General features: G+C 40.3%; 1 protein-coding gene and 1 long non-coding RNA gene across 3 annotated transcripts in view; one reads left to right on the top strand and one right to left on the bottom strand.

The window, feature by feature from the left end:
• LOC117946629 overlaps positions 1-4,916 on the top strand; it is a 5,967-nt gene extending 1,051 nt beyond the window's left edge. Inside the window, exons 2-3 of the long non-coding RNA XR_004657063.1 lie at positions 1,149-1,157; positions 4,851-4,916. This is a non-coding gene — a long non-coding RNA (uncharacterized LOC117946629). The remainder of the gene's footprint in view (positions 1-1,148; positions 1,158-4,850) is intronic.
• Positions 1-11,661, bottom strand: part of si:ch211-186j3.6 (neural-cadherin) — a 302,735-nt gene that overhangs the window by 200,334 nt on the left and 90,740 nt on the right. For both annotated transcript variants that reach the window (XM_034874840.1, XM_034874848.1), the window contains exons 5-6: positions 9,435-9,546; positions 2,677-2,926 (exon numbers count right to left, since the gene is read on the bottom strand). In XM_034874840.1, the coding sequence (XP_034730731.1) occupies positions 2,677-2,926; positions 9,435-9,546 (362 nt within the window). The remainder of the gene's footprint in view (positions 1-2,676; positions 2,927-9,434; positions 9,547-11,661) is intronic.

Below are 11,661 nucleotides of genomic sequence, written 5' to 3'. Positions count from 1 at the left end.
TGTATGTTTAACATTAAAAGATGATTTATAAAATCAACAGTTACCTTTTTAATGCATAGAATACTAAGCTATTAAAAATGATGTCTATAAAGGCTTTTGGCCGCCCTACTTATTGTAGGGCCAGTTTAAATCGCAACTTAAATTCATACAATATATGTAGTAAAGAGTCCCTGCATGTTTCACTTTCAATAAAGGGGGCCTTGGCTTAAAAGACATTGTGGACCCTAGGTTTATTATCTTTTTTTTAAGATTATTTTTTGGAGCAGTGAAAGCGGGTGGACATTAAAGGGGAAGAGAGATGGGGGATGACACGCAGCAAATGGCTGCAGGTCGGATTCAAACCCAAGCCGCTGCAGGACTAAGCCTACATGGAACAAACTCTCTTACTGGGTGAGCTAGAGGCCTCTTTACCGTTTTTTTCTGTTAACTGTAGAGCCGCTCTATTTTTAGGTTGTGTTTCAAGTGTAGCTTTACGAAACTAATTTGATCAAAAGGAGAGAATGGGACATAGAAGTATTGCAAAATGTTCTCCTTTTCACTAATATTAATGCCAGAGAGTAGCTGCAATTGAACCAGGGCAGTGTCTAAAGATTACTTTCAATATCAATTAATATTGGTGCCTTTTTCTTTGGATTACATCTGAAAACCTAACTGTATGCAGCGATATAAAGGCCCCTGAAATGTCTGCGGACTATCCTAGCATGTAGAAGGGTCTAAGATCTGACAAATTATATGCCACCCACTCCTTCTTATTAAGTGCTGATGTGTGTGTAGCTAGGGCAGTGCTTCCTCTATGTTGATATGTTGTTGGCGGCCCGCCACGGTAAAATTTCTGCTGCCATGGTATCAGAAATAGGGCAACGCACAACAGGGTTTCCGCCAAGTACACCGCCGCTCCTTCAGCTGTTTATGAAAAGTCATAAAGTCACAATTACACGACTCTGCAGGGCATTCTGCTCTACTGAACTCAAGCGAACTGTCATCCGCTCTCTTTCTCCTTTAGGCTGAGCAACAGGAACAGTGACAGGACGTCATCACTCACAAAGTCATGGCAACCAAGTAAACAACAGGGTGAGTACTACTTGTCACTCAATCTTAGAAAAAGTGACAAACAGCAACAAAAGCCGCAACATGAAATCTGCACTCAGGCAGCTACGGTTTATTAGAAAATAGAATTGTGGGCAGTGAATGTGATGATTTAAAATCTACTGTTTTAAAACCGTTTTCCAGGTTTGTGGGGGTGCATCTTTGCTCAAACCCAACATGAAAAAAGTAGCTAGTAATGTTTACTCAGCGTTTTGTTTTGTGGTTAAACCGTGTGTAAAATAACGTTAAGTCACTGGTTTCAAGTACCATCTCTACGGTACCATCTATTCGCTGGATGGTTTCAAGGTAACAGTGGGTAGCTAACATTAGCAGGTAAGCCCATTGACAGCGACAGTATAGTTCCTATTTTGGCACAATGTTTCTGACTGTTGTGGGATGTGAGATGCTAAGAAGAAAAATTACACGCCGTTTTCAGGTAACGTTAATTCTGACATCCAACAACCCCCACCCTCGCCCTAGCTGAAAAATAAATCTAGAGGAAAAACTGGCTAGGGAATTCGTTGTAATCTCGCTTTGAGGCCATTGGCAGCCAACAAGCAAGAACAGCTAAAAGTGGAGGTTAATGGATGGGTGGGTAAAACTCTCACACCCTTCTCCCTATCTGTCAATGACGCCAGGAGAGCTTTCAAGCAACACCAGGAAAGCAGTAAGACCTGACGTTATGGGTTGGCGTATCCTCAAACTATGTGCTGACCAACTAGCGCCGATGTTCACAACTTTATTCAACCTGTTATTGTCTCAGTCTATCATACGCACGTGCTTCAAGACGTCCAACATCATCTCTGTGTCCAAGAAAACAAGACCAACAGGCCTGAATAAACACTGCCCAGAGCCAGTCACATCTGAATTCATGATGGTCAAGGACAAGCTTCTTAACAGTTACACTTGCACACATAATTGCTCATGTATTGTTCCAAGCCTTGTTTGCACTATTTGTATTTGTCTAGCCCGTGCTGATGTCTTGTATAAATGTCTCTGTCCTTATGTACCAAAACTGTATTGTTTTAGTATTTAGTGTCCGTATTTGTCTAGTCCATATCACTTTTTTCCCAACGTGCTGTAACCACGTTCAATGTTGTATGTTTCTGCAGAACAGGAACTTGCTAAAAAAAACAGTTGTTGAACTGAGTCCCATTTATAATAAATGAATGAATGAATGAAAGACTGAATAAATGAATGAATGATTGAAGTGGCTGTATACATGTATGACTCAGTGGTGAAAAAGGCTATGCAGAGCCTGCATAAAATTCCAAGTATCCCCTCAAATACTGAGAGACATTTAGAGCGTCCTGGCGGGAAAGATTACTGCGTGGAACTAAAACAGTATATGACAGTGCTGGAAGGCCCTGCAGAGAGTGGTTATTTCGGCTGAACCTATTATGGGTGGTGCTCTACCCTGCCCAAATGATATTGACTCCAGGCGTTGCAAGAAAAAGACCAGGAGACAATGCCTAAGATTGTCCCCAATGCATCTCATTAATATCTCTTTCCATCATGCATTTACTTTTTAGACACTGAACAATTGTGTGATAACTGGGAGTTTAGAAGCCCAACTCTTACAGTACTCACATGTGTTGGGAGAACTCAGGTGCCTCATCGTTGACATTTGCCATTCGGATCCGTACTGTAGTTGTGCCTGTGCGAGGGACATCGCCCTTGTCAATGGCCATCACTACAAACTCGTACAGGTGGTTGGGCCTCTCGTAGTCCAGAGGCCCCACAGGGAAGATGGTCCCATGAGGGGAAATGGTGAAGTCTGGACTCAGGGTGTAATAGGTCAACTCTGCATTCTCTTCCGAGTCACAGTCATTGGCTGACACTAAAGATGAAAACATAGAAATGGAGAATAGAAAAAGATGTTAGAAGTTAAATGGACATGAAAATACAGACAAAAACAGGAGTCCATAGATCCCAACTTTCCTCATCCCTTAAGTCAGAATTCTTCAATCTATTTCAAGCCAGGGACCCATTAACAAAGAGGGATAGCTCAGCGCCCCCTTTTACATAAACTGTTTAAAATTAAGTTGCATATTAAATTGGGCCTTTATATATTCCCTTTTAAGACTTAGAAAACTAAGCTATTCAAATGATTGTTTAGCATTATGTTATAAATCATGTTTTAATACCAAACATACATGTGACAGACTGAATCCTTAGAATTACATGCAGCTGTGGATACCCTAGAGCCTGCTTTACCTATAGGCCAGTTAGTCTAGCAATGCTTTATTTTTATTTATTTTTTCCAAATAGGCGCATTAATTTCATAAAAGCCAATTTAATTCAGCTGTTGGGATTCCATCATTGTTCTGCACTATGGAGCACCTGTTTCTTATTTAGCATCTAACTTGGATATCTAAATATGTCCAGTTCTTCTTCTTTTTTCTTTCTTCATCCCTCCAGGGGTTCCTGATATATCATGTTCACAAGAATGGGACAGATTTGTGGTTACAGTGACCTTAACCTTTCAGTTGCGGCCATGGCTGCCGCCTGTCCAGAGGCATAAAAATCAGAATTATATGAACTTGAAGATGCTTGGCTGGATTGTTCTTTTTTGTAAAGTTGAAGTTTGTTGTTGGAACAGCAAATACAAGCACATTCCGTTGTAGGGTTACCTTAGCTTCTATTAAAACTGGTCTACATGTAACCACTTCAATGGCTGCATTTCAACAATTCAATGACGGTAGCAGGTTTTGAATGATCCGCTAGACATCTACCTCAATAACAGCTGGGCTGAAATGGTTACAATTTAAAATAAATTTCACACACACTGTCTACAAGTGGGATGTCATGGCAGTAATAGTGGCTTGTGTAATTTCTATACAGTATATCTCTAAACTTGTCTTTATTACTTCAAAAATGAACGGAGGCAAGTGATGGTGTCTATGGACAAGGGTTGTGCAGCGACTGAGCTGCCCTGTAAAAAACACAGATACTAATACAATGCTATTTCACTACTATGTTTCCACCCTTTTTTCTGTCCTATTTAGGTTTACTTTTTTAATATTATTCACATCTCGCAAGAAATTACTTATTATGCCAATCAAGCATACGGATTTAAGTCAATGTGAAAAAGAAAATAGAGTAGAATCAAACAAGAAAGTACAGTCTGTTCTCTTATTAATGCAGAGTCACGTTTTCTTCTTGTTTCATGTATTTGAGAAAAAGGAACTCAACTAAAGCACAGGATATCTACTCACTTCACATGTTATGTAACCACAGCGAAGATTGAAAAGGAAGTGATGCTCCCACTGACTTAAATGTTCAGTTCTTTAACACAAGGGGAGTTTGTGTCATTTGCACAGCATGCATTGAAAGGACTTTTATTTAGCAACATTTCTGTTTCTAGATTACACATTGGGAATCCATGGAGCCACGACTGGCTTAACCACAAATTGATTGCCTTGCTAAAAAAGGAAAAAATCCACCAGGGATTTGAATAAGCATATTTTCCGCTAACAAGTCATTTTGCCATCAACTTCTCAATTCTCAAATTCACCTTACATTGCATTTGGCTCAGGCTCATATACACACAGAAAAATAAAAACACACACAAACACCCATGCACATGAATAAATACACACACACACACACACACACACACACGAACACACACACAGTTTGCAAACTGTACATTCAAGCAATGGAGAAACTAACTATAATTAATAGTGAACAATTCTAATGAACTAAAATTTATAAATTTAACACGAACCTCAGTTAATTAACTCACATGTACAGTAACTAAGTAAGGACTACTAGCCAGTCAGAAGCAGAGTATGAGAGAATGCCAGGCTAGCAGCTAAGGGAGCCATCAAATTAAAATAAAATCAATTACATTTCCAAAAGCTGGAAGATTAAAGTGCCCTAAAGTGCAACTGCAACATAAAAAAGCATCCCAATATTACTAATTTGAACACCAATGAATTTCAGGTTAAGAATACTTTAGTGAGTGACAAATCAAAAGATGACGTTTCTTTCACACCTGACCATGTCAATCACTGCTCATGCACACAAATTCATTCTCTCTTGTGGGGGGAGGGGCTTAATAGACTGTTTTGGGCTTCAGCAGAAGGAGGGGGGGGGGGGGGGGGGACTGACAAGTTGTCGATGTTCAATTTTTTTGTTTAAGTCCTGGATCTTCACAATACTACCTACATCACATTTAATAGTCAATCTTTTAATTTCGTGTCGACTGCAGGGAATAACAGCCTGTAAGGATGGTTAAGAAGCGTGGAGATTTGGATCTTCTTCTGTAAAACGGATGACTAAGACGAACAAACGTTTTTACTTGTTGCCAATGGCTGGCAAGCTACGAGACAGGCGAGGCTCTTTATGGGCGCCATTTTGGTTTTAAAGTAACGGCATCCAGGCAGTCTGTCAGCGCGTCTGGGGGACAGGAAGCTTGTGATTAAAGGCTAATGTAAATGATCGGAGTAAGGTAATTGGGGTAAATGCTGAAGTTCAGTTACAGTAATGTCCGTATCGGCTCCAATCTGATTCTTGAGTTGGGATCTTGACATCCCTAATAGGCTACCTACCCATTCTTGACAGAAACTGGGCCCTACAGTATCTCACAAACCCACAGACAGCATATATATTTTTTAACTGCATAAAAGTGTAAGATTCAGCATTCAGGAAAGGAAGAGCAGGGTGAATGTGAAAGATTATGTGACTTAATTCCTAGAACTATATGATTCAGAGAAAGGTTTTTCAGCTGCCAAAAGACAGGAGAAAAGAAAACAATGTAATGTTTTGTCAAGACTGTAAGAAGGTCAAATGTTTCATCATTAAATTGCCAAAAGCATTGGTTAACAGCTGCAAAAAGTAGCTTCTCTAAATGTATTGTGTCACACTGCCTCCCTTTTTAGCACGGCAAAACACTGCATCAAATCATGTGTGAAAATAGCAAATTTCTGTTATTTAGATTTATGGTCAGATTTGCAAGCAGAATAAAGTGAATGTATGTGTGTTTACCCTGTACCACAACCCCGGTTACAAGGACTGACATTTTTATGAATTGCAACTGAAATGCAGCCGTATTGTTGCCGTGAAGTGATGAATACCCTCTCATCTGATGCGATGGGAAGAAAAAGGTCCAACCCAATGCAGTGGCCAAACACATGTCACAGATGAGTAAATATTTAATTTACAAAGTACAGATTTGTACTTTTTAAGCACCCGTTGAGCAAGTATTCATCAGCATGTCCCCGTGTAATCTTTAACCAGCATCGTTGTGCTGGCATTATACATTGGGGGGGGGGCAGTACATTGCTGGCTGCAGCTCCCATGTCTGATTGGCATGTAATGATTTGCACTGAAGATGAAAAATGCAGGAGCCTCAGATCTCTATGAAAAGCAAGATAATTGGCCGGCTTGGTACTCTGCCGTTTTTTTTTGCAACTTGGCAAAGTATGCATTTGTCCACTCTTAAGATGGAACTGATTACGGGATTACTAGCACATGGTTTAGCAAAACGATGCTGGATGCCGATTTCTTACAGCTCATTTAATTTAATACTGAGACTTTTAACCTGTCTAATCAAGTAAGGGTGGAAAAAAAAACATGTCTTTTTTTAGAAGGCGTGGCTGTTGAGCTTCAGCTGCACTCAGAGCTGGGTAGAACTGTATTTATTGTAACATGCATTAAGGCATTAATGTTTTAAGTAATTTTGAAATGTAATGAGAAAAACAGTGTTTGGCAAAGGACCGCCCTGTGTGAGTCATTTTCCACCTCACCAAGTTTATAAGCTAATTGCCAATGTTCACATTTGCAAATTGGAAACTCTGGAAAGATTCTAGGATATAATATTTCAGATATGATAAAGAAATACACTGAAATGGATGGACACACACACACACACACACACACACCAGAGTAAAACGTCGCCTCCCAAAGTGCACTTGTTTATGACAGCAGGCTGAGTGCCTGCTGTGCCTCCTACGCCATGCACCTCAGTCACATAGTCATCAATAACTTCTCCCTCACAAGCTTTTACTAACTTTTTTTGTTAGTTCTGGTAAGGAGTGGACGGTATTTAAGGGTATGGAAAGTACACCAGTATGAATCCACCGGTATGAATTTTCAATATACCATGCCACCGGTAGAGCCCTCATTTACCTTGACACAAAAAAAGGGAGGTTGAGTAAGGAAAGACTCATCCAGCGCCGCACTAGAGCGTAGTGCAGTTCTGCACCGCGGTTCAATGTGTCCCAACTTCATTAAATCGCCTGAGAACAACACCAGGCTGCTACAGTATAACCATCTAGACTTCTACACAGACTGCTCGGTTCTAACTTGACTCAGCAAGACATTTCTCCGATGAAGGAGGACAGCCCAGCAGGGTTTCAGTGATGTGTACTCTGTATACATTAGCCTAGCTGCTAGCGGAGTTTGTCCTGCTCAAAGCTGAGTCCCCGCAGAAGATCACAGTGAATTTCAGCCTGCATGCACATTTGTTCAGTCTAATATTAGTAGCGGGAAGAAACAAGTAAGGGGGCTGCTGGGTCGCCATTGCACCGTCTCTGCTGCATACATCTTGAGTGCACGACGTGTCCGTGTGTGTGTGCATGGGTGTCGGTCAAGACGCATGTGGAGATGCATTCTCATGATGAGCTGTCATTCTTAGAGCTGTCAACCTGCGATCAATCTCCAAAAACACATTAATGCCAGGTGTGAATCCGAAGTGCTAGTTATTACTTTGAACTTGTATTATTGTTTCATCATGAGTAACATAAATAATATACTTTCTAAAATATTTACAGTCAAGCATATTTTGATATGATAATGATACATTATCTTTGCTGTGTGCAATGTCAGCTGTAAAGACAATACAACCGTTTTCACAGGATACAAAGCCACTGTACAGGTCATAGCTGTTCTATTATTTACTGTGACACTGTGCTAGTAAACTATGTGCATGTAACTCATTTCGCCCCTTATTCAAAAAGGCTATTTAAATAATTGTAATAATGATAGGGATGAGGATGATTGCCAAACAATCAGCAAGAACACAGCGGAAGTGAAACAGCACCATTGCTTTGTAATGACAATCCAACCCCAAAAATCCGCCAGCAGCCTAAGGTAATGAGCACTTCAAATGAGGTGTCATCACAGCAGACATTAATAATTCACGTACTGCATGCGGCATTTTATTGCCCTGCATTTTGTTCTTGTCAACACTCATTTGCAGCTCTGTTGGTGTTTCCAGTTTTAGCCATCAGTATGTAAAGCTGTTCATTTTCAATTAGATGCATCACTTTATTTTGAGCTGCAACCAGAATGATCTTGAGCTGAATGTGGAAGAAATATTGTTTTATTCATCATGAAATTTCGATCAATAAATACACTTTTTAAAGATATTTCATAAATATAAATGTATTTCAAATAGAATATGTAGTCTCCATGCAGAGTGGAGGGGGAAAGACAAGTGTGAAATGCTTTGCCGTCACATTCTAAAAAAGAACCTTAAAAAGAGGGCATCTCTGTCACACTGTGACAACTCAAATTGTGATGAATCCACAACAGTTACCATTACCATTTCCCGTCAAAGATGAAACTTAAGTGATCCCCGTGTGAAAATTGGGTCATTACAGGAAAGGAGAGTCTAGAGTAGCTGCGCTGATGGAAGTGCTGGTGATTTCACGGCTGCCAGTGCTGACAAGTACCTACTCGGTTTCCTGACCAGTCAAAACACATGAATGTTAAAAGGCCTTATTTTGTTGTGAAATCCACTATAGCAGGGCTTCTCAAACATTTATATAACACAGACCCCACACAGGCACACATTAGCCACCTGAGCTGAACCTGGTTTAACTTAACTTCCAGTGTGTTTTTTATAAAGCCTTGAACTTTACAACCACCTACTGTTATAGGACATGAATAAAACGTCTCTTGTTATTTACTGAGATATTCATTAAACCGAGAATGGGATCTAAAAAAAACACAAAGTACTGCATCATTTCCTCCTCAATTAACATTAGGATTTATGAATTATTTATTGTGTTTATCAGGAATGTTTAAAGACGATTTTAACAAGAGTACCCTAACATTACTAAAATTGTGTGTTTAACTAGTGAAGTGAAATAATCAAAAAACACAAAAGTAGATTCCTGACAAAAAAGCTGACAAAAACAGCAAAGTGCATCTCCAATTCCCCGTGCGAGTACGTACAATGGAAAAACACAGAGAAATGGGATTGTTTGGAGTGCAAGATAATGTAATTTTATGTCGTCTAAAGACACAAATAAAAATGTGCACTCAGTGATGTGCAGATATAGGAGTGGGGGTTAAGGACGGCACACAATCTTTTGAGTTTGGTCCAGATGTCTCACCTTGCAGCAGGGACGTTGCTGTTGTCACGGTCTCCGGCACGCCATCCCTGCTGTAAATGGACTGGAGGAACTCAGGAACGCAGTCATTTTCATCGACAATAACAACTCGAACCTAAGAGAGAATTTAGGAGTGGAGAGGAGGACATTGAAAGATGGAGAGAAACAGGGAGGAAGTCAAAGAAGGAAGAAGAGGTGGCTTGAGTGAATGACAAAGTCTTACCCTCATCACATAGACACTCTTAAAAGTGGCATTGAAACATACAGTTTCCTGTCATATGTAGGCACCAAATCCAGTGCCATGAAATCTTAAAGGTAAAAATTAATCTATCGACATGTGCAACTGTTCCATGTGTTTTTAAACTAATTCAAAAGCTTCAAGGATTCATCAGACAAAATAGAACACTAAGTCATGTAATTGCACTATATATTATACGTGTGTGAAACTGCACTGGGAATACATCGGGAGCATTTTACAATATATTACAATATATAGTAAAAGAAAAACATTTAGCATAGAGTTTCTGTATTTCTTATCTCATATTGTATGTGTTAGCAATGTTGTTACTGCATCTACATGCTAAAATTGCCCAGGCAATCACAAGTGAAAATGCTGGGAATTAAAACTCCCACTGGGTTGGTGTTATGACAATTTCAAATCTGGGATTATTACTTCAGGCACTGTCCAAAATTGGTTTTCTTTGGGTCCGGAGTCCTTTTCATCTGCGAGTAACCCACATTAACCCAATCCATAACCAAAAGAAACCCACATCCCAACCTTCTCCAAAGGCATGCCCTGACCCTGATCCCTCTGGTTTATTTACCCCTCCTCAGTGAGGGAGCTTCTGCAGAGTCGGTCCCTTCAGTAGGTCAGCAGAGAATGCAATCTTGTACAATTTTTCAGAAGCCCTGAGCTAAAAAATCAGAGTGGCTCAGTGTGCAAAGATGAATTTGTATGGTGTGAGCATGTGTGTGTGTGTGTGTGTGTGTTTGTGTGTGTGTGTGTGTGTGAGACATAGTAATGCTGTTCAGTTCAATTAGGGGCATGAAGGCAAACACAGCATCTTCTACCAGATGTTGACTGCCTGCGTGCAGCATACGGGAGGAAGACATACACACACATGGGCTAGCTGGAGAGCCTATCTTGCCCTTTCTTTCTTTTCTGACATATAAATACAGCTGTATAGACAAAAAACACTTCAGATCACTCTCTGACACACACACACAGACACACGCACATTGTCAGTGGTGTGTAAATACCACTGGTATTAAGTCCTGGTAGGTGAGGAAGTTCTGTAATATCTGTTAATTCTTCCGCAAAGAACAGCTTGGAAACAATGGACAACAAAATAAAATCTGACCATGACAACTCCCTAAGGTGATTTGTGAGTGTTTGGCAGTGACTGGTAATCTTTGTTTGCCTGCGTGTGTATGTGTGTGTGTGTGTGTGTGTGTGTGTGTGTGTGTGTGTGTGTGTGTGTGTGTGTGTGTGTGTGTGTGTGTGTGTGTGTGTGTGTGCGCATGGCAGAGTGAGCGAGCCTATGTGCCAGTATTTTGGCATGGGTTTGGCAAGACATATGAACTTAGAGTACACATGTGTGTAAAAGGCTAAAGGAAAGTAAGATTGAATGAGAAGAGAGGGAAGTCAGCCGTAATAAAGCAAGATGAGCTCAAACACATGCACACAGTTTTGTGCGCAGACACACACAAACACACACACTTGGGGCAGCTGCAGGCAGGTCGCAGGCTGGTTAGGTAGCTAATGGTGCCAGTGAGCTATCACTCCTGGAGGGAGAAACTTTGAAAATACCTGCAAATTAAAGTCATGCTCAGTGACTCCAGTTCACACAAAAACTCCACCTGTGTTTGCTATTTTGGCAGACGGAGACAGATTTCTAAGAAGCAGAATAAAATCAAAAGCAAAAATGGACGGCTACACAAATTGAAAAAGTGCCATTTATTTCTAGTATCCTTTAGCAAACAAATGAATGTTATTTCACCACTTTCACGTGAAAATAGAATTCTTTAAGGCAGGGATTGTCAAGAGGGGGTCCAGGGTCCCTAGGGGGTCCTCAGAGTCAGGGCAGGACGTCTCCAAATTATTGTTAATTTTTGAAAGTTCTTTTCAAAACTTCAAAAGACTTAACATGAATCCAACATACAGTGGGTACGGAAAGTATTCAGACCCCTTTAAATTTTTCACTCTTTGTTTCATTGCAGCCATTTTCCA

This window comes from Etheostoma cragini, chromosome 1 (genome assembly GCF_013103735.1).
Source record: "Etheostoma cragini isolate CJK2018 chromosome 1, CSU_Ecrag_1.0, whole genome shotgun sequence".
NCBI lineage: Eukaryota > Metazoa > Chordata > Actinopteri > Perciformes > Percidae > Etheostoma > Etheostoma cragini.
The sequence above is the reverse complement of the archived record's forward strand: the minus strand, read 5'-3'. Positions and strand labels throughout refer to the sequence as shown.